Raw genomic sequence first — 24521 nt, 5'->3', positions numbered from 1 at the left:
ACACACACACACACACACACACACACACACACGAACTCACCACCAGTCAGTTATGAAGATTTCCTCCTTGGCCTCATCCAAAGCATTGGCCACATCCTCCATGTATGTTCTCCCATTCACGTACCTGCACACACAATGTTTAACTTTTTAGTCTATGCACAACTTTTCAAGTCTGCCACATGTTGTGACACACACGACAGACACACACACACACACACACACACACACGTGCGTCTCACAGACCGTATAGTGTTGCCCGGCAGGGGGACAGGTGATGAAGGACAGAGGCTCATTTTCCCTACCTTTGTGTCGCGTTACTCCAATAAAACACACACACACACACACACACACACACACACACACACACACACACACACACACACACACACACATACACACACACACACTCACACACACACACTGGTTATCATTTGGAATGGGGACCAAGTTTTTGATCATCACTTGTGGGGACCACCCTTTCTACAGGTTGTGGAGGCATAACAAAAATGAGGTAAAATGTCCACTGGCCAGTTAGCTCATACACATCTTTAAATCTCTGGATTGATGAAGTAATGTGCTGATCATTCTTACTGGGGACCCTGGAGAGAAAGTTAATATGGTTCATGGGGACCAAATTTAAATCATTTTGCATAATTCACACAAATTTGTACATGACTACTGAGGACCATAAAAAAAAAAAAGAAGTTCAAATTAAATATGACATGATCCTCAGAATACATCACTACAGCTGTCCTCTTATAGGACAGGTGGAAGTGATTAACTATACACGGAAGAAGTGTGAGCAGAGCAGCGAGTGCAGTACCAGCTACAGCCCGATAAAGAGGGCTGCTGTGCAATTGTCTCACACTCAAACTAACCAGTAAACATGTTTTATGGGCCAAAGCTTAAAGGGGAACATTATCACCAGACCTATGTAAGCGTCAATATATACCTTGATGTTGCAGAAAAAAGACCATATATTTTTTTAACCGATTTCCGAACTCTAAATGGGTGAATTTTGGCGAATTAAACGCCTTTCTAATATTCGCTCTCGGAGCGATGACATCACAACGTGGCGTCACATCGGGAAGCAATCCGCCATTTTCTCAAACACCGAGTCAAATCAGCTCTGTTATTTTCCGTTTTTTCGACTGTTTTCCGTACCTTGGAGACATCATGCCTCGTCGGTGTGTTGTCGGAGGGTGTAACAACACGAACAAGGACGGATTCAAGTTGCACCAGTGGCCCAAAGATGCGAAAGTGGCAAGAAATTGGACGTTTGTTCCGCACACTTTACCGACGAAAGCTATGCTACGACAGAGATGGCAAGAATGTGTGGATATCCTGCGACACTCAAAGCAGATGCATTTCCAACGATAAAGTCAAAGAAATCTGCCGCCACACCCCCATTGAATCTGCCGGAGTGTGTGAGCAATTCAGGGACAAAGGTCCTCGCTAGCACGGCAAGCAATGGCGGCAGTTTGTTCCCGCAGACGAGCGAGCTAAACCCCCTATCGACCCTAGCTTCCCTGGCCTGCTGACATCAACTCCAAAACTGGACAGATCAGCTTTCGGGAAAACAGCACAGATGAGGGTATGTCTACAGAATATATTAATTGATGAAAATTGGGCTGTCTGCACTCTCAAAGTGCATGTTGTTGCCAAATGTATTTCATATGCTGTAAACCTAGTTCATAGTTGTTAGTTTCCTTTAATGGCAAACAAACACATACCAATCGTTGGTTAGAAGGCGATCGCCGAATTCGTCCTCGCTTTCTCCCGTGTCGCTGGCTGTCGTGTCGTTTTCGTCGGTTTCGCTTGCATACGGTTCAAACCGATATGGCTCAATAGCTTCAGTTTCTTCTTCAATTTTGTTTTCGCTACCTGCCTCCACACTACAACCATCCGTTTCAATACATGCGTAATCTGTTGAATTGCTTAAGCCGCTGAAATCCGAGTTTGAATCCGAGCTAATGTCGCTATAGCTTGCTGTTCTTTCCGCCATGTTTGTTTGTATTGGCATCACTATGTGACGTCACAGGAAAATGGACGGGTGTATATAACCATGGTTAAAATCAGGCACTTTGAAGCTTTTTTTAGGGATATTGCGTGATGGGTAAAAGTTTGAAAAAAACTTCGAAAAATATAATAAGCCACTGGGAACTGATTTTTAATGGTTTTAACAATTCTGAAATTGTGATAATGTTCCCCTTTAAAAATCACTTAGGCATCTTCAGAATGGATCTGACTATCATTTAAAAAGGTTTCCCTTTAGGGGACCTGTTTTTTTGTCCCCATACCGTCAGAGGTCCCCTAAAGGTGACTGTGTAAACAGAGTGATGTCCCCATTAAGTAAGCATTGCCAGAACACACACACACACACACACACACACACACACACACACACACACACACACACACACACACACACACACACACACACACACACACACACCAACACCACCTCGAGGATGGATTGACTGCGACGTTTAATTTGTGAGATGGAAGCTTTGGCTTGTTTAGAAGCTTTTACTTTAAAGGATTCCATTTGTGCACTTTTGCGTGGGCGACGCTTAAAGAGACCAGCGCTCGAACAAAACCAAAAGGCACTTGAGGTAAATGGCAGCTGGTTGCCATGGTTACCATTTGGCGGGGATGTTCTCCTCCTGCCTGGCGAAGGAGCCGAAGCGGTGGTCGGTGAGGAAGGCGCTGCCGTGGCTGCGCACAAAGTCCTCGATTGCCTGCCCCCACCAGCGGGCGTGTCGGTAGCTGCTGCACTTCAGCACCAGCGACCTGCAGGGTTTTTGGCAGAGAGCGATTATCAAAATGACGCCCCCCCGCCTGGTCAAGTTGTCAAAGTGTTGCCCACCTGGAGAGGCTGTCCACGCGCACGCCGTGTTGCGTCTCCGTGTCCTTGGAGTCCATCTTGATGCCAAACTCCTTGTCGAAGAGCATCACGAAGGAGATGGCGCCCGAGTCGGTCTTCATGTACAACAGGAAGGAGTCTTTCACCACCAGCCAGCTAAAAATAAAACGACATATAAACGTGAGAACAAACATCCTCCACTTTGTGTGTGTGCTGACAGACCGTTTGGACCAGCGGTAACACATCTTGCCCTGACCGCAGCAGTTTAAGCCGGGGATTCGATGGCCGCCTGATCGCTTCAGCACCATTCCTTCTCTAAAAAGACAGGGGAACCACATGATCACGTTAAAGAAACAATATGTCATTCCTCACACTGGCATCATTGGCACATCTGATTATTACACTTTAAGAATAGTGGTTCTCAAACTTTTTCCACCAGGTGCCACCTCTCTCCAGGTAGGGATGATGTTTGATAAGAAATTATCGAGTTCGAGCCCATTATCGAATCCTCTTATCGAACCGATTCCTTATCGATTCTCTTATCAAATCCAGATGGGTTGTTGTATATGGAAAAAAACACAATATTTGGTTTAACAAAAGCTCACTTTTATTTTATAAGAAAAAAAAAAAAAAGAAAAATATATTGACTGTTGTTACCCCCCTAAAAAATTTAATTAAATAAATAAATATTGACTGTTGTTACCCAAAGTATATTAAGTGGGATTTTTCAGAAAAACAAATATATACAGTAACACAAAAACAACCTGTCTCTATGATCACTATAGGTGTATAAATAATAATATAGTGTTAAATAAAATCAGTCCCTTGGGCACAACACTGAAAATAATACAGCTCTCTAAAAAGTGCACTTCTGCTGCTATTGGAACATACTAACTACACACACTATGACACTAAGAACACCACAGTCATCAATCAACAATTCTTCCCCCCTTACATGAGAGCGAAGCCTGGCAATAATTGCATATTGCCTGTTCTGCCCTCACTATACGTGTTGCGGTTATATAGCTTGGCAGACAGCTAACAAACAATCCAAAGCAGATTAATCCATTTAGGCCCTTTATTGTTGTTGATCTTGCTTTGTCTTTTCCTATCTTTACTTTTGTCTTGCACTGGACTGTTATTTTTTAAACTGAAATACACACAATGACAAATGTATAAACTATGTGATTCAATTAACATACTGAAATGTAATACATAATATGTAAATATTAGCTTCACACAAATATACAGTACGATCATCAAACAAATACTTCTGAGTGTTGAAACTATTTCGATGGTGGAAATACACGACTGGCAGCCATTTTAAGTCCTCAAAACATCCATTGAAACAGTGCACAAAAATCGTTTTTCAATAAACATCTTAGTATCAAACTTAAACACTTTCCACCTTAATATTGAGTTACATAAACAAGTTAAACAGTTTACTTATGGACTTATCTTTTCCAAGGTTTGTAAGAGCTAACACAACTTGTCTACTTCTCAATTATCTCAACCCGGAAGTGCCCAAACTATTGACGCGTAGTATTTTCATATCGCCACAAGGTGTCAGTAAGAGTCTACAATCAAATGGGCATAACATTGCAGGTCCCACAAGGCATTTCCTGTACGTGGGAAGGGATTCGTTCCCAGGGATTCGAATAAAGAACCAATTATTTTTCTTTACTATAGTAGCCTCGATAACGGGAACCGGTTCTCAAAAAGGGATTTGAGTCCATGGAATCGTTTCTTTTCTTATCGAACAACCGGGAGAACCGATTTCGAACATCATCCCTAACTCCAGGTACCACCATAATGACCAATATTAAAGTACAGTAGCGTAGTAGGCCTAAGTAGTCATTAAAAACAAAGCTGAGGTTTTATTCAACAAGTATAGTTAATATATTTTGCCACTGTACAGTTTGAACAGTAACACTGATTGAATATAGGGAAAAAAAACACTGTACTTTACTTAAGTGATTCTTTAGCGTACCACTAGATGGAGCCCGTGCCACAGTTTGAGAATAACTGTTCTTTATGATAAATGATGTTTTCTTACAAGCCTTTGGGGCCCAGATCGTGGATGAATGACATCTGGCTGACGTCAATGAACTCCATCTGGCGAAAAAGACGCTCAATGAATTGCAACGTAAGCAAGAATGACTCAGTAAAAGCTGTGCGCTATTGTAAGTATGAGTATTATGTGTCCCTAGGGCAGGGGCGTCCAAAGTGCGGCCCGCAGCTAACTTTTTAACGGCCCGTGGCACTTTCTGAAAATATTATATAAAAAAAAACAAAAAAACGAATTACAAAAACATGAAAAAAGTGGAATAAAAGAGCAAACAATGTTGACTGTAATAAGACTAAGCTGACATGCTCAAAAATAATAATGAATCAAAATCAATCTTGTTATGATTTATTGACTGATTCAAGGTTCCAATTGCTTTACATCGAATATTCACCTTTGAAATATTTTTGGGGAAAAATATTGCATATAAAAAACTGAGGTTTCTTTGACAAAAAGGGCATAAAACAAACAAACAATATAATCGACAGATAGATCTGAAGTTGATCGAGAGAGTGAAGTGTTGAAAGCAATACAAAAATGTACGACTGGTCACTTATATGTGTGGCGCCCTTTTCGATCCCAAGGAAATTTAGTGGGATATTTTTTTAAAAACTGTCATTGCTCAGAAAATAATAATGAATTCAAATCAATGGTGTTACAAATTATTGATATATTTAAAGGAGAACTGCACATATTTATTGGAATGTTGCCTACGGTTCACAATCATTATTCAAGACATGACAAAGGATGGATTTTTTTAAAATGCATTCTAAAAAGTAAATAAAAGCCATTGGGCGCTCCACTAATCCGCCCATAAAATCCGATACATAACCATACAAAAACCGCCAACAATACTCCATTTACATTTTGGGACTTGAATCATTGATCATGTTATTATAAGCGCTAACGCAGACAAACTATTTATAGCGGCGACGTGATCACTTCCTGTGTGCCTATGTTTACATCATGGAGTGGTCTGCCGTTTCTTCGCTTCCTTGCTCCCTGTAAGTTTATTCTCCATCATAAATCATGCATCGCCCCTGAACATATATATGGCTCAAGATAAAATCCAACTATTTGGGACACTTTGGCAGCCATTTAGGACCCAAAACTGGCGAGAACGACGTGAAAAGCGCTTGTTCCCACGCACCCTCCCCTTTTCTTTGCGAGGATGATGAGATATTCTTCATCTAAAAGGGAATATATGAACATGTTAGCATCCTAATGACAGCAGACATTGTACAGTAAGTGATGTTTTATTATGTTTGTTGGTGCTCATGAAGTCTGCAGTGAGTAATAATCAGTGATGAAGAAAAAAAGCAAACGTGATGCTGTTTTTAAACTGCTGTTTTGTGCCGCATACAGGTATGCTTAATACGCAAATATTAAATGTAATTATAAATGTTACTACATTACATGTATACTTACATCATGTATATAAAACCTCAATAGAGGAGTTTGGATGTTTTTTTAGGGGTTTTATAGGCAGAATAGAACGGCTCTCATCGGCTCCATTGTAAGCGGACTTTGAATCGCATTTATTTAATATTTAGAATGCATTATAAATAATTACATCCGTCGTCGTGTCTTTCATAATGATTGTGAACGATAGGCAAAATTTCAAAAAAAGTGCAGTTCCCCTTTAAGGCTCCAATTACTTCACATCAAGTAGGCCACTTACAATTTTTTAGAGGGAAATATTGCATATTTTGTGTTTTTGCCTTAAAAAAGATGGTTTTATTTGGGCATATAACATGTTTTTCTTTTTTTTTTTTTACTTTATATCAACAAATAGACCTGAACCATTGAATAATAATAATTTAAAAAATATATACCGTATGTAACTTATTTTAAACTTTTTTCTGAGAGACCCTTTCGTGTCCCCGGGTTGAAGCTTGAAAGGAGCCCTAAAGATGAAAAAAACGAATGTATTGTATCGGTTTTGAAAATGTAAAATATCAAACTGGCCACCCGCCGCATACTTTAGGTCAGGGGTCCCCAAACTTTTTGACTCGGGGGCCGCATTGGGTTTAAAATATTTGGCCGGGGGCCAGGCTGTAGGTGTATATATATATATATATATATATATATATATATATATATATATATATATATATATATATATATATATATATATATATATATATTCCTCGCGCACTAATTGACTAAAAGAGTGCATACTTGCTGCACGCTCACTTCGGCGCGAGTGCAATGATTTCACGTTATCGATGGGAAAATGCATTTTTACACGACATGATTAGCCTGAGCGGCTATGAGACAACGACAGTAACAAGCGGTAGAAAATAGATTAGAAAGGACAAATAAAAAAAAAAACTTGAGACTTCCCGCGGGCCGGATTTTGGATGCTGGCGGGCCGTATTGTGGGCACAACTGATCTAAACTTTACTGCTGCCGGGTATTTTTTTCTATACTTTTATTGTAATATTTGTCCTATTTTTGGCCAAAGTAAGACAAAGAAAACAATCTGAAGTTGTCTTTATTTTTTTGTTTTAATGCAATGATATTAATAATCCGGCCCGTGTGTGCACAGATTTTCCTCCATGCGGCCCCTGATGTACAGTATTACAGTATATGTAACAGCTACAGCAAAAAAAAAAAAAGGGCAGCATAAAACAGAGAGTAGATCCAGCGGAAAATAGACATTATAAACAAAGAGAGGTAGCTAACATAGAAGCGGTCGGACAAATAAAAACTAAAACTTGAGACTTCCCGCGGGCCGGATTTTGGACGCTGGCGGGCCGTATTGGGGACCCCCTGCTTTAGGTTTTCTGTATGTAGCCCTAAGTGGAAATTCATTTGGACACCCCTGCCTTAGAAAATCCTTAATCGAGGGCTTCGCTACACATCTTCACATAATTGCTCCATTGTCAGCAGAGGTGGGTAGAAATGCGCTACATTTACTCCGTTACATCTACTTGAGTAACTTTTGGGATAAATTGTACTTCTAAGAGTAGTTTTAATGCAACATACTTTTACTTGAGTATATTTATAGAGAAGAAACGCTACTTTTACTCCGCTCCATTTATCTACATTCAGCTCGCTACTGATATTTATCGATCTGTTAATGCACGCTTTGTTTGTTTTGGTTCGTCAGACAGACCTTCAAAGTAGGATCTATCACATGCCTGCGTTTCACCAATCAAATGCAGTCACTGGTGACGTTTGACTCCGTTTCACCAATCAAACAGAGCCAGGCGGTCACGTGATTAACTGCACATAAAGTTTCAGCGGCAAACAACAAGCTTAAGCTTACATGAACTCAACGTCAAATTTGAGGAAGCACATCGCGGTAAGTAACGTTAGTAGATATTTTGGCTGTCACCGTAGGCTGATGTTAGCTTCCCTGCTATTAATCACTGTCAAATGCATACTTGCCAACCTTGAGGGGGGGGGGGGGGGGGGGGGGCATGGTTAAGAGGGGAGGAATATATTTACAGCTAGAATTCACCAAGTCAAGTATTTCATATATATATATATATATATATATATATATATATATATATATATATATATATATATATATATATATATATATTTAAATAAAAGAAATACTTGAATTTCAGTGTTCATTTATTTACACATATACTTGTTGAGTTAAGGGTTGAATTGTCCATCCTTGTTCTATTCTGTGTCACTATTTTTCTAACCATGCTGAACACCCTCTCTGATGATGCATTGCTGTGTGGCACGCACAAAAGTGTTTTCATCAAATGCACTAGATGGCAGTATTGTCCTGTTTAAGAGTATCACAACATTGCTGTTTACGGCAGACAAACTGCTTTACGGTAGACGAAAAACGTGACTGCTGTTGTTGTGTGTTGTTGCCGCGCTGGGAGGACGTTAATGAAACTGCCTAAGAATAAACCCACATAAGAAACCAAGAACTCGCCCTCGATCATTCTACAGTTATAACGTGATTGGGCAGGCACGCCGTTTATATTGGACCTGAGTCCGCCTGAAGTTCGGGAGATTTTCGGGAGATAATTTGTCCCGGGAGGTTTTCGGGAGAGGCGCTGAATTTCGGGAGTCTCCCGGACAATCCGGGAGGGTTGGCAAGTATGCAAATGTACATCGTGTGGGGACATTTATTAATGCACTGCAGCCTCATAGACACACACACACACACACACACACACACTCATGCATGCATACAAACACCAATCAGAAGTGCACAGTGTGTTCCCAGGTGGAGCCCACACCTATCAGTTTATGGTTTGCAGAAAGGCTAACTTGTTATTTTCCTTTGTAATCTCTGCCTACTGAGCCTATGGTGCTCTTAAGTTACTGTGGTTCAATTTGCCTTAAATTTTTTTATGTTAATGTATTATTATTCAATATAGTATTGTTTTAGTTGCTTAAGATAGATTCCTGGCTCTGAATTTGCTCATTGCTATTTTTATGTTTTTGTGCATTATTTGTTGCCGTCATCATTAAACGAACAGGTTACTCATCAGTTACTCAGTACTTGAGTAGTTTTTTCACAACATACTTTTTACTTTTACTCAAGTAAATATATGGGTGACTACTCCTTACTTTTACTTGAGTAATAAATCTCTAAAGTAACAGTACTCTTGAGTACAATTTCTGGCTACTCTACCCACCTCGGCTTGTCAGTCAGTAGAACTAGCTAGATTTTGGACAGCCTACTATTGATGAAAAATATAATATTGCTAGCTTGGGCACTGCTACCCTGGGGTTTGATTTGTTTCTGAAGAGTATGTGCTCTGCAATGCAGTGTTTACCAAGCCGTGGTACTGTCGGTACATGGGTATCTGCAGGAGCTTGTTGAGGTAATCTTCCAGTTGTTTCTGGAACAAAACCAGCAGAGGAAGATGAACAAAGCAGCACAGAGACAAAGGACAAACACCTCCAGATGACGGACAGACCTTTCGGCTGGACACTTGCTCCTCTCTGGCCAGCTCCTCTCCTCTGCCTCTGGGCAGGCTGGGAATGTCCCTCTCGTCCTCGGTCCTCGCCGGCCTCCTGATGGTGTGACTGCGGAGACAAAAAGGTGAGCGGTGAGAGACGACCGAAGCACGGGGGGGTTGGAGGCGGGCAGACACGGACCCGCGTGTCAGCCGAGGAAGACTCATCATGGCCTTGTAGGTCCTCAGGTCTCGGTGCAGATCCAGGAAGTGCTTCTCCTTCTTCTTCACCAACCAGGTGAACTCGCCGTGCTTCATCTCGATCTTAAAGACGGTCGGCATGGACTGAAACATCACAGGCTGGAGTTAGACAAGTGTCCGTAACGTCTTAATGAAGACAAGGGTGTAATTGTTCTGGTCCAATGACGAGCCTGGAGCATGGGTGCCCAAACCTTTCCCCCTGAGGGCCACAGGCTGACAAATCAAAGAATGCGGTGGCCATTTTGGTAGTTTTCACCTTTAAAACCAGTACAATATATATAGAGGTTTTTTAAAGAACTAGAAAATGCAATTTTGGTAGAAATTTCGTGTGACAGCAGAAGAGCCAAAGCCTATTAATATGCTAACACAGGGGTCGGGAACCTTTTTGGCTGAGAGAGCCATGGGAGCCAAATATTTTAAAATGTATTTCCGTAGAGCCATATAATATTTTTTAACACTGAAAACAACTAAATGCGTGCATTATTAAGTAAGACCTACATTAGAGTATAACACGTCTGTTATTCGTTCTAATAACATTTTTATTCTGAAGCTAACTAATAATGAATAAAATACTTCTTACTGTTAATGCGACTTCTTGAACAGGTGCATGGATTAAAATGCATGGGAATGTTTTATATTTTGAATGTTATTTTTAACCATACTTGCCAACCTTGAGACCTCCGATTTCAGGAGGTGGGGGGCGGGGGGCGTGGTCAGGGGTGGGGCGGGGCGTGGTTGGGGGCGTGGTTAAGAGGGGAGGAGTATATTGACAGCTAGAATTCACCAAGTCAAGTATTTCATACATATATATATATATATCTATATATATATATATATATCTATATATATATATATATATATCCTGTAAATATGCAAACAAAACTGTGTTTAGATAATTGATGCTTCAAACTTGCATAAATAAATCTTAAGGAATATAACATAACTTGGCTTCTGAGAGCTTCAAAATGTAATGAATAAAATGCTAAAGTTGTTGATAAACAAGCAATTATTTTAATAATTAAATATGGTCATTTTAAATGAATTATGATCATTTAAAATTAATTATTTCCAATATGTTTATTTTAATGTATAATTCTATGGCTAGATGTAATAAGCAGTCAGAAAAAATACAAATAAAAATACAATTAATTTTGATGTTTTTAGCAAAATATAGTAAAAATTGATTTGTATTTTTTTTTTTTTTTTTTAATTAACAAATATATTTGTTTTTAGGTAAGATAAACATAATAATACAATTTGTCTCTAGTCTGGATGATTTAGTTCTTGTCACCCTGTTGTCCTCCCGTCATGAAAAAAGGCTGTCCTCACTCAGGTCCGCATGGAGCTGGAGGGGGCGTGGCCTCCAGTTCCGGCTGAAAATCGGGAGATTTTCGGGAGAATATTTGTCCCGGGAGGTTTTCGGGAGAGGCACTGAATTTCGGGAGTCTCCCGGAAAATTCGGGAGGGTTGGCAAGTATGTTTTTAACACTGATTACCAGTGGAATTATTCATTTCTTATCGTGTTAAGCAATGTCAGCTAAATTTAATCTGAGAGCCAGATGCAGTCATCAAATGAGCCACATCTGGCTCTAGAGCCATAGGTTCCCTACCCCTGTGCTAACAGTTAGCACGGTGACCAGAAGGCGTCAACTAACAAAAATATGAGCAAAATTATCTAAAAAAGCTAGCATGCTAACAGTGCTATGCTAACATGCCAACAATAGCGTGCTTACAGTTAGCATTAGTGAAATACCAATATATGATATATACCTGCCGAATTAGCGAAAATAAATCTAACATGCTAACGTTAGTATGTTGAAATGCTAAGTATCAAAATATATTACTCTGAAGTGTGTGCCTAAAATGTGTTTACATTGATAGCCTGCTGGCATGCATCAAGTACCAAAATATGACTGAGGAGTACACCTGCCAAAATAGCTAAAAACTTCTAGCATGCTATTGTTAGCATGGTAAAAGGCTAACTATAAGATGCGTCAAGTATCAAAGTATATTACTCTGAGGTGTGTGCTTAAAAAAATAGTTTAAAATGATAGCCTGTTAGCATGCATAAAGTACCAAAATATGGCGGTGTATACCTGCCAAATTAGCTAAACAAACCCAGCATTCTAAATGTCAGAATAATTGTATCTAAGTTATCACAAAACTTCGTGTTGCCATAAGTTCCCGGCGAGCAGACAAAAGCTGTCTTTGTACTTACCAATCAAAAGGCTTGTAAAACTCCCCTGTGTACGATGGGAAGCGACATGAAGGTGTCGGTTTCTTTGATCTATTGTAATCCACAGGAAGATTTTGTCTTGACCCGAGATCTACAAAGCGGAGAGGAAGCAGGACCTGACCTGCAGGCACCTTTTCTTTGAACTGTTTTGTGACCGAGGGCAACGGCTGTTTACGACCCCCTTCCTTTAGAAACAGCTGTTTCCATGTAATCAGGGAAAGTCCAAATAAAAGAGGAGGCGTACAATCTTTCGTCAGAGCGTGGTGGAAGACTGTACAAAGAGTACAGCCCAGACGTTTCTCCTCAATGAGCTAAATTGAATTCTGTCTAATTCCTTGCTTCTTGTCTGTTTAATAGATGTCATCAGTGTTTGAACCTGACACTAATGTTAGCATGCTAAGGTGGTAACTATAACATGTGTCAAGTATCAAAACATATTACTCTGAGGTGTGTGCCTAAAAATGTGTTTAAAAGGATAGCCCGCTAGCTTGCATCTAGTACCAAAATATGACTGAGGTATATATCTGCCAAACAAATCTAGCATGCTAGTGATAGCATGCTAAAATGCTAACTATAACGTGCGTCAAGTATCAAAATATATTACTCTGAGGTGTGTGCCTAAAAATGTCTGTAAAATGCTAGCATGCATCAAGTACCAAAATATGACTGCAGTGTATACCTACAAAATTAGCTTAAAAAAACCTAGCATACTAACGTTAGCATGCTAGTAGGTATCATTCGTTAAGTAACAAAATATTTGATGCTGAGGTGTATTCCTGCAAAATTTGCAAAAAAGCGAGCATGCTAATATTACAATGCTAACAGGCTGTTAATAATTTAGCTCGGGGTCGCACTTTGGACAACCCTGGCCTGGAGTGAATGTGGTCTCACCTTGTTGACGCTCCTCTGCTGGCTCACGTTGAAGCGGTCCTGGGCTGACGTGAAGCGCTCCACTTCCAGGATCTTGGCGGTGATGGGCGAGGACAGGAAGACGGCGGCCTTGCTCTCCTTGAAGCCTACCGTTTTGTAGACGGCCATGAAAGGCAGACTCTGCGCTATAGACGGACAAACATGTCAACATGTTGTCAAGTGGACATTCAAAAGGAGTAGGAAAAGAAGAAAAGAAAGAAAAAGCCAACCTGGTACAGCAGCGTCGGTGGTGTGATAGTTGCTGTCGCTTGTGTCGAGCTCGCCGGCGTCCAGCGTCTCCATGATGCCGCTTATGTCTTCAGCGACCAGCTGCAGCGTGCTGGTGGTGGACTGGCCCTGACCCAACATGGCTAACACTCAGTCTGGAGCCTGGGGCTCACCTGGAGGGACAGGTAATGATATCATTCAGCATACAAGTTCTCAACCGTTTTGACCTCAGGGCCCAACTTTTCCACTACACAGGTTTCAGGGGCCCACTCAAATATTCACACTGAATAAGTAAACTTACTCATGAGTTTTATTTAATAATTTGATCTAACCTACTTACAGTTTAACAGGATAAACCAGGGGTCCCCAAACTACGGCCTTCATTTGATGCCTTAATTGTATTTAACTAAATTTAATGTTTGGATATATTTAGTGATTGGTACAGCCGGACCGGTGCAAAAAGGGATAGAATTGTGGGGACAAGAGAAAAAAATTAAATAAAAAGGAATACATATACATATATATATATATATATATATATATATATATATATATATATACACACATACATATACACACACATATATATATATATATATATATATACATATATATATATATATGCATATATATATATATATACACACATATATACACATACACATATATATATACATACATACACACACACATACATATATACTGTATATATATATACAGTATATATATATATACACAGTATATATATATATATATATATATATATATATATATATATATATACACACAGTATATATATATATATATATATATATATATATATATATATATATATATATACATATAGCTAGAACCATGTTACAACACGTATTACCTATGTGTGTGTGTGTGTGTGTGTGTGTGTGTGTGTATGTATACATATGTACATATACACACACATATATACATAAATGCACATATTTATACATATACACATACATATATACATACATACACACACATATAAGTACATATATATATATATATATATATATGTGTGTGTGTGTATATGTACATATATTCACATATTTATACATATACATACATACACACACATAAGTATATATATTCTACTCAGTGGCCTAGTGGTTAGAGTGTCCGCCCTGAAATCGTTTGGTTGTGAGTTCAAACCCCGGCCAAAGACTATAACAATGGGACCCATTACCTCCCTGCTTGACACTCAGCATCAAGGGTTGGAATTGGGGGTTAAATCACCAAAAATTATTCCCGGGCGCGGCCACCACTGCTGCTCGCTGCTCCCCTCACCCCCCAGGGGGTGATTTCTCCACGCCTCGTGTGTGTGTGACAATCATTGGTACTTTAACTTTAATATATACACACACACACATACATATACTGTATATACACACAAACATACTTTATATATATTAACATATTATATGTATACCTGCCAAATTAGCTAAACAAATCTAGCATGGTAATGTTAGCATGCTAAAATGCTAACTATCTTTCCTACTACGGAGAGTAGTGTGATGCCTCTCGTGTTCTTGCATTCTTTGAGATTCCCTTTCTTTGCTCGTTTGATGATGAGCCCTTTCTTCCAGTTTGTTGGGATCTTCTCATGTTTCCATATTTTTCCCAACAGTTGGTGTACTTTTTGTTGAGAAATCTATATCCGCTTTTAACAATTCAGCTGTGATGTTGTCGATCCCTGGTGCTTTTTTGTTCTGTAGCCTTTTTATTCCCTCTTTGACTTCCCCGGGTGTTGGTCCAGTTATTGTGATATCTTCAATTCTGTCGTTGAATTCGCATTCGTCCTCTTGAGTGATTAGGTTTGCTGGTTCTTGTCTATTCAAGACCTCCTTAAAATGTTTTGTCCATCTCGACTTTATTTCATCCCTTTCACTGATGAGGTTACCATTTTTGTCCAGCACTGCTGCGCTCTGTCTGGGCCTTTCCTTGCACAGTATTTTTGTGAGTCCGTATAATGTCTTCATATGTTGTTTTCTTGCAGCATCTTCAGCTTCACTAGCGATGTTCTCCATCCATTCCCTTTTTCTCTGCTTTTATGCTTCTCTTCACCTCTTTGTTCCTCTCTGTGTACTTCTCTTTTAGACGTTTTTCGATTCTTGAATGCTAACTGTAACATGCGTCAACCTCATGTAGCCCCAAAGTCAAAAAGTTGGGATAAACCTTGTCAAATGATATGAAAGCATGCGTTTAATCACAAAGATTATTATCAAGGCTTCGGTCAGGCTGATTACAAAAATCAATACAAATCAAATATGCTGCAAAAGACTCATTAAAACTGATGAAAAATACATTTACATACAATTACAAAGGGCTAAAATACATACATTTTAACAGAATTAATAATAAAAAATGATAATATATACGTTTCTTCATTAAACGGTCAATAAAATAAAGTGCGAATGAAAATACAGCTTAACCACTTTGGTCTTATTTTTTGCGCTTCTCTATGACTTTAGCTCCAGACTTCTTCTGTTTGTTAGATATTGTCATTACTGCCACAGGTGGTGGAAAAGTGTATTACAACTAAGTACAACTGCGGCCCATACGGACAACAGCTGGGAAACACATATTTTTTGGCTTGTGGCCCAACAATGGTAAAAAAAAAACACAGATTTAAGTTAAAGTTAAGTTAAAGTACAAATGATTGTCACACACACACTAGGTGTGGTGAAATGTGTCCTCTGCATTTGACCCATCCCCTTGTTCACCCCCTGGGAGGTGAGGACAGCAGTGGGCAGCAGCGGTGCCGCCCCAGGGAATCATTTTTGGTGATTTAACCCCCAATTCCAACCCTTGATGCTGAGTGCCAAGCAGGGAGGTAATGGGTGCCATTTTTATAGTCTTTGGTATGACTCGGCCGGGGTTTGAACTCATAACCTACCGATCTCAGGGCGGACACTCTAACCACTAGGCCACTGAGTAGGTTTAGCTTAAACTTTACTCCCCAAATTCACACGTCCACACCAGCTTCATTTCCCTCCGTGTGCTCACTTTAATCGAGGAAAGAGGCTAAAACGGCCAGCGGAATTAGCGACTGTGATGATCAGGAGCGAGCGGGGGGAGGATGGTGGACACGGGTGAGATGATAATTCACATTGGGAAAGAACGCAAACCATCTGTCACGCTCCTAGCGCACTGGGTGCGCTTTGATTTGTGCGCTGCGCTGGGCGCACCTCCATGAGCGCGCCAGTCGCGCGTCACTCCGGCTGCAGCAAGCAGCTGCATTCAATCATCAGCAATCAACGCACCTGTCACTGATGGGCAGACCTGCCTTCTTAAGCCAGCGCAATCTGCTTCTAAAAGTTTTTAACGATGTCCTCCTGTCCACTGATTCTGGTAAATATGTTGTCCTGGTGCTTTTAGATCTGTCTGCTGCGTTCGACACCGTCGACCACGCCACCTTAATCACTCGTCTTGAGAACTGTGTGGGCATTAAGGGCGCCGCCCTCAACTGGTTCCGGTCGTACCTAACCGACAGGAGTTTTTGTGTAAAAGTAGACAGTTTTATGTCGTCCACAGCTCCTTTACCACATGGGGTCCCCCAGGGCTCAATCCTTGCCCCAATTTTATTTGCACTTTACCTTCTCCCCCTTGGTTCTATTTTTAGGAAGTACAGTATTGCATTTCATTTTTATGCCGATGATTGCCAGATTTATTTTCCCATGGCACAAAATAACACGGTTCAACGTCTTATTGACTGCCTGCACGACATCAAAGTCTGGCTTTCAGCTAACTTCCTGAGCCTAAATGAAGATAAAACAGAAGTTATGTTGTTCGGTCCAAGTCGCTCTCCCTCCCCCAACGTTGACCTCGGCACTCTGACCCCGTATCTCAGCGACTCTGTCACAAACCTGGGGGTAAAGTTTGACTCAGATTTTAAATTCGAAAAACAAATCAGCAGCGTCGTTCAAAAAAGCTTTTATCAATTACGCCAAATAGCGAAAGTGAAACCGCTTCTATCAAGACATGATCTTGAGAAATTAATCCACGCTTTTATCTCGACTCGTCTTGACTACTGCAATGCCCTGTATGTTGGCATTAGCCAGGCCTCCCTCGCCCGCCTGCAGCTCGTGCAGAACTCTGCTGCTCGTCTGCTAACACAGACCCGCAGACGTGAGCACATCACCCCTATTTTAGCGTCCCTTCACTGGCTCCCTGTGCGTTACCGAATACATTTTAAACTCCTTTTATTTGTTTTTAAATGTCTAAACAACCTCGCGCCAACCTATCTCTCCGACCTCCTTCAGCCTTACTGCCCCACCCGATCCTTAAGATCAGCCGATCAGCTGCTGTTGACGGTCCCTGACACAAGGCTGAAGCTTAGAGGTGACAGAGCTTTTGCCGTTGCTGCTCCCAAGCTCTGGAACGACCTACCCCTGAGTGTTAGACAAGCCTCCTCTCTTCCTGTTTTTAAATCTCTCTTAAAAACATACTTTTATTCCATGGCTTTTAACACTGAGTGATATCCATCCTGCAATGGCGCCCCATAATACACCTGCTGTGATCCTGTTTTTATGTTTTTATGTTTTTATTAATTCTATTTTAATTATTTATTTTTTATCGTGTTCTGTTTGTATTGTGTTGTGTTTGCTCGGTACTCGTTTTATCTTTTAACCTGTTCATTGTACAGCACTTTGGCTACCCCTGTGGTAAATTTTAAATGTGCTCTATAAATAAAGTTGATTTGATTTGATTTGATCCTATGCCAGAACGTAACAACCTGTTCCCGTACAGTAAGCGACTCGTATCTAGCTCTATGCTCTCTCTGTTTTCTCCACCGCCGTGTTCACTTGTCTCGTGTCCTCCTTGTCGCCATAAAGCAGCAGACCTCCGTTCGCGCGTCACGAGCTGTGTGTCTCGTCTCCCCGTATTCCCTCTGCTTCCCTGGCTGCCTCTTGGATTTCGACCTCCCGCCTGGACACGGACTTTTGATGCCCCGACTTCCTGCCTGTTCTCTGGACCTTCGAGCATGCCTTTCCCCTCTTGGACTTCCGCCTTTCTGGTACCGCACTACAGTTCATTCACACACATAGTCGCATACCACACACATAGTTTGGATTTTACACACTTCATGTATTATTTATATATATTATATATACTGTATAAATCTGTGACGTGCGGTCACTGGAGGCGGGGCCTCACCTGCCATCATGGAAAGAAAGAAAATGTAAAAAGAAAAAAAATTAATTCAATTGTTATATGTATTCAGTGATTATACTATAAAGTTATTTTCCATTTAACTTCACCAGTTTTAGATTTGCCGTTCAAATACTGAGAAGAGACGGTGCGGTGATCAGCAGCCAGTTGAGGCACGTCACTCAGTTGTGCCTCAACATGGATTGCGGACTCGGCTAACTGCTGGCCTGCTGTGCAGTGAGACCGTATTGCTATATGAATTATATTATACATTTCCATAGTTTAGTTAGCTGAGGTATATAATGTACAGTGTATTTTGTCAACAACTGTATGTGTGTAAAGTATTTCTTGTGCTGAGCAATCATAAAACTGCTGCGAAGACGCACTGTGTGAGGCTCGCAGTAATCCCGCCTCCTGGTGCCGGTTAATGCACCCCCGCCGCAGAATGCACCCCCCGACGGGAGCGCCACACCAACCAAAGCCCACACCCAAACCCTCCACGTGCAAGACCGAATCCACCCAAAAATAGTCACTTAACAAGAAGCCAAAAAGTGCAAAAACAACAATGCTCGCGCCGGAGGAGCCGTGAACGACTGCAGGGACACAACATTAGGTACACCTGCAGACTGCAGCATGGATTTCATATTTCATTCATTCACATCTCCTCCAACACGAACACCACTGTTACCGCACTTATAAGTAAAGGTAAGACCATAATAACGTTTTTTTAATTAAATGTGCTTTTTTGTGTGCTACAGTTTGTATGTGTAAAGTTAAAGTTTAGTTAAAGTACCAATGATTGTCACACACACACTAGGTGTGGTGAAATTTGTCCTCTGCATTTGACCCATCCCCTTGATCACCCCCTGGGAGGTGAGGGGAGCAGCGGGCAGCAGCGGGCAGCAGCGGGCAGCAGCGAGCAGCAGCGGGCAGCAGCGGCGCCGTGCCCGGGAATAATTTTTGGTGATTTAACCCCCAATTCCAACCCTTGATGCTGAGTGCCAAGCAGGGAAGAATGCTGGTATGAGCTTTTAAACATAACCCGTTAACTGCTGCCAATCAAATGGTGAATAAGATACTCTTTAGGGTTCATATGTTTGTAAATCTGACTGTGATGAAATCAGTGCCTCACCAGCCATCAACCTCACCGCACGTCACTGGTATATATAAATAAACAGAGTTAAACAACGTCCCTGTTGTCTGTGCCGTCTTCTTCCCCTGTACAAACCGTAACACCATCATATATTAAAGAGACAGCAGGGTAGCTCCACCCCTTTCCTAAATATGTTTGGCAAACTTTCGCCAATTATCGTTGAAGACGCGAGAAGACCGAGGAGCACTCACACTAATTGCATCACTCGCCACCCAGACAGTGGGCCGACACAGCTGAGGCTGCGACAGAAAGCCCGCCATCGCTTTATAACACGCACATGCACTGACCTGAGCCTGCGATGGCTGAGGGAAGCCCATCCTCATCATCCTTAGCATGGACGCACCCCCACATTCCCAGGGTCCTCTCTTCTATAGAACATGCCTGCCTACACACACACACTGTGGCAGCCTCAGACAGTCAGTGAGGTGCAGACCGTCACAGCACACAAACTTCACTTGGCAGCGAGGAGGAGGCGCCGTTGGCCTGAGCGAGCCGGACAGCCAATGACCGACGAGGAGGCGAGGCTTCTTTTCTCAACGCTACCTGTCTGTGTTATCAAAGCAGACGCATTGATGCTGCCAACTGGAAAAGTGGAAAGGCTGCAACCGAGTATTTCTCACCTAGGTGCCATTTCAGTCTCATAACACGAACCTTTTCACACAAAGATGCTGCAAAACTGACGCAATAGCAGATTTTACACGGACGCATAACTGGGATACAGCCAGGACTGTGCAGGGTACCGTAAAACACAGAAGCCATGGCTCCTCTGTGTGGCGGTTCAGATCCATGCCAAAACAATCCTACACTGACTTTTAAAAGTTAATCGAATTAAATCTGTCAATTTGACTCTTAATTTTCCTTAAGTGTTTCACAAATAAATATATAGCTATTTAACTAGTGTTGCGTTTCGACCAGTTGTTCCTCCCAGGGAATTCAAGTTTCAGGTCGTCGCTCCCAAGCTCTTTACGACACTTAAAGCTGAGTAAAAGAACCACCAGAGCCAGAATAGGTATTTTGTAATATATTTGCAAAGCTTTGTAAATATCATGAGGCCAGTCCAGCATAGAACATTCAATTGCGCAGCTAAGATGGTCTAATCTAAAAAATGGAAACCTTCTTTTCTATAAAGTCTCTCTCCCTCCCACCCTCGTTGTCTTGTCTTTCCAGCCTAAACACATGCCCATTGTCCTCCGCACCTGGACATAAGAATAGATACGAAAAAGGAGTATCTCTCTTTCTTACATTCCATATTCAAGGTTAGCACACAGTATTTGCAGACAACCAAAAGACCACAATTGGAAGAAAAACACTAGCTGTTTTGTAATATGATTATGAAATTAAAGAAGTAACACTTAAATTCGGATATATGTAAATATCTGCCTCCGACACTAGCTCATTAGTGTGGTCTTTAGCGATATCGTAACCACAACAAAAATGGCCACCGCAAAAAGACTTTAGAAAGGAAGAAAACTTTTAAAAAATCTATTTATCTATAATAGCTAGTTACCTTATGTCCGAACCTAGTTCAAATAGCTATCTACCGTATTTTTTGGAGTATAAGTCGCTCCGGAGTATAAGTCACACCGGGCGAAAATGCATAATAAAGAAGGAAAAAAACATAAATAAGTCGCACTGGAGTATAAATATAAATAACCAACTGAGAACGTGCCTGGTATGTTAACGTAACATATTATGGTAAGAGTCATTCAAATAACTATAACATATAGAACATACTATACGTTAACCAAACAATCTGTCACTCCTAATCGCTAAATCCCATGAAATCTTATACGTCTAGTCTCTTACGTGAATGAGATGAATAATATTATTTGATATTTTACGGTAATGTGTTAATAATTTCACACATAAGTCGCTCCTGAGTATAAGTCGCACCCCCCGGCCAAACTATGAAAAAAACTTTGACTTAAATACGGTAGTTTTATAGTAAAAATACTTATTTATCTAATTAGCTCGTGGTCACCACAGAGACTTGAGAAATGAACAAACTTAAAAAAGATAAATATTTTTATCTATCTATTTATCTATCATAGCTAGTTAGCTTATGTCTGAACCTAGTTCAAATAGCTATCCATTTTTTTAGTTAAACAAATGTATCTAATTACCAAGTGTGGTTAGTTAGCTATTTGCTAGTATTCACAACAAAATGGCTGCCGCATAAAGCCTATAAAAAGGAAAAAAACTAACTTAAAAAAAAAAATTCCTCTATTTATGTAACGTAGCTAGTTACCTTATGTCTGAACCTAGTTCAAATAGCTGTATAGTTTTATAGTAAAATTACTTATTTATCTAATTAGCTTGTGGTCACCACAGAGACTTGAGAAATGAAGAAACTTAAAAAAGTTAAATGTTTTTATCTATCTATTTATCAATCATAGCTAGTTAGCTTATGTCTGAACCTAGTTCAAATAGCTATCCATTTTTTTTTTAGTTACAAATATTTATCTAATTACCAAGTGTGGTTAGTTAGCTATTTGCTAGTATTCACAACAAAATGGCTGCCGCATAAAGGCTATAAAAAGGAAGAAAACAAACTTTTAAATTTTTTTTTAATCTATTTATCTATCATAGCTAGTTACTTTATGTTCAAACCTAGTTCAAATAGCTATCTAGTTTTATAGTAAAAATACTTATTTATCTAATTAGCTCGTGCTCACCACAGAGACTTGAGAAATTTAAGAAACTTAAAAAAGATAAATGTTTTTATCTATCTATTTATCTATCATAGCTAGTTAGCTTATGTGTGAACTTAGTTCAAATAGCTATCCTTTTTTTTTAGTTAAACATATTTATCTAATTACCAAGTGTGGTTAGTTAGCTATTTGCTAGTATTCACAACAAAATGGCTGCCGCATAAAGGCGATAAAAAGGAAGTAAACAAACTTTTTTTTTAAATTAATCTATTTATTTATCCTAGCTAGTTACTGTATGTCTAAACCTAGTTCAAATAGCTACCGAGTTTTATTGGGAAAATACTTTTTTATCTAATTAGCTAGTGCGGTTAGTTAGTTAGTTAGTTATCTAATTAGCTATTGCTCACAACAAAAATGGCCACCAAAAAAAAAAGAGTCTTGAGAAAGGAAGTAAATGTCTGAATCTAGTTTGAATAGTGATCTAATTTTATGGTAGACATAATTCTCTGTCTATTTAATGAGCTGGTGTGGTTAGTTAGTTTTTGGCTAGTAGTCAAAACAAAATGACCACCGCATATAGACTTTACACAGAAAGTAACAACAATAAAAATACTTATCAATCTAACTGTCCATCTATCATGGTTAGGTAATTTGTGAAACTCGTTAAGATATCTATCTAGTTTTCCAGAAAACAGCTTTAATTTTTTAGTTAGTAGGGGTGTGAATCTTTGGACACCTTACCATTCGATCCAATTTCGATTCCTGGGGTGACTAATTGATTCAGAATCGATTCTCGATTACAACAGATAGAGATGTCCATAAATGCTTTAGAATGTAATATCGGAAATTATCGGTATCGGTATTTATTTATTTTTATTTTTTATTTTTTTATTAAATCAACATAAAAAACACAAGATACACTTAAAATTAGTGCACCAACCCAAAAAACCTCCCTCCCTCATTTACACTCATTCACACAAAAGGGATACAGTCCGTAAGCACACATGATTGTGCGTGCTGCTGGTCCACTAATAGTACTAACCTTTAACAGTTAATTTGACTCATTTTCATTAATTACTAGTTTCTATGTAACTGTTTTTGTATTGTTTTACTTTCTTTTTTATTCAAGAAAATGTTTTTAATTAATTTATCTTATTTTATTTTATTAATATTTAAAAAAAGGCCCTTATCTTCACCATACCTGGTTGTCCAAATTAGGCATAATAATGTGTTAATTCCACGACTGTATATATCAGTATCGGTTGATATCGGTATCGGTTGATATCGGTAAAGAGTTGGACAATATCGGAATATCGGATATCGGCAAAAAGCCATTATCGGACATCCCTAACAACAGATTCTCACCATGTACTATTTGGTATAATAATTATCATGAAACTTTTTCAAAACAGGTAAGAGGTTACAAAAGCTCCTTCTGGTGCATGGAGATGGCTTAAAAAATTATTTTTAATAATGGATTCTTATTTTTTTTAAATTACATATACATATATATATATATATATATATATATATATATATATATATACACACACAATTTTTTTATTCTTTTTATTTTCATTTTCTAATCTATTTTTGGATAATTATGATTTGATTTAGACTTTGGATGAATAAGAATCGAGATTTAGATCTATATCGATTGTTTGTGCACCCCTACTAGTTAGCGTCTATCTGTTGGGTTAGCTACTTATAGCTCGTAAAGCTAGTTGACACTTATATATCATATTTATAACATCAAACAATGAAGCCATTCATATAGACCAGGGGTGCTCATTACGTCGATCGCGAGCTACCGGTCGATCTCGGAGGTTGTGTCAGTCGATCACCAGCCAGCCATTAAAAAAATAGTCCTAAAAATGAGCGATCATAAATCTTCACTATGACGTCACTTTCGTCACTTGATTGACATTCACGGCACCCGAGGGTCTTCTGAGATGACACTGGCTGCTGCCAGCTCATTAAAATGACCGACTGGAAGGCGAGAAACACTTTATTTCAACAGACTCTGGCGCCGTACCTGTCGTCAAAACTCCAAAGACCGACTGCACAGTTGCACAATAAAAGCGCTACTTCATCCTG

At 39.8% G+C, this 24521-nt stretch overlaps 1 protein-coding gene across 1 annotated transcript in view; it reads right to left on the bottom strand.

The window, feature by feature from the left end:
- The window catches only part of pld1b (phospholipase D1b), an 81641-nt gene that overhangs the window by 21510 nt on the left and 35610 nt on the right, over nucleotides 1-24521 (bottom strand). Inside the window, exons 3-12 of the mRNA XM_061964995.1 lie at nucleotides 13454-13624; nucleotides 13206-13369; nucleotides 10020-10162; nucleotides 9839-9947; nucleotides 9695-9760; nucleotides 4923-4981; nucleotides 3089-3181; nucleotides 2870-3022; nucleotides 2644-2793; nucleotides 41-124 (exon numbers count right to left, since the gene is read on the bottom strand). Coding sequence (XP_061820979.1) covers nucleotides 41-124; nucleotides 2644-2793; nucleotides 2870-3022; nucleotides 3089-3181; nucleotides 4923-4981; nucleotides 9695-9760; nucleotides 9839-9947; nucleotides 10020-10162; nucleotides 13206-13369; nucleotides 13454-13592 — 1160 coding nt within the window. The 5' untranslated portion in view covers nucleotides 13593-13624. The remainder of the gene's footprint in view (nucleotides 1-40; nucleotides 125-2643; nucleotides 2794-2869; nucleotides 3023-3088; nucleotides 3182-4922; nucleotides 4982-9694; nucleotides 9761-9838; nucleotides 9948-10019; nucleotides 10163-13205; nucleotides 13370-13453; nucleotides 13625-24521) is intronic.

Source organism: Nerophis lumbriciformis, linkage group LG07 (genome assembly GCF_033978685.3).
Source record: "Nerophis lumbriciformis linkage group LG07, RoL_Nlum_v2.1, whole genome shotgun sequence".
NCBI classification, from domain to species: Eukaryota; Metazoa; Chordata; class Actinopteri; order Syngnathiformes; family Syngnathidae; genus Nerophis; species Nerophis lumbriciformis.
Note: the sequence above shows the minus strand (reverse complement) of the source record. Positions and strands in the feature narration are given on the sequence as shown.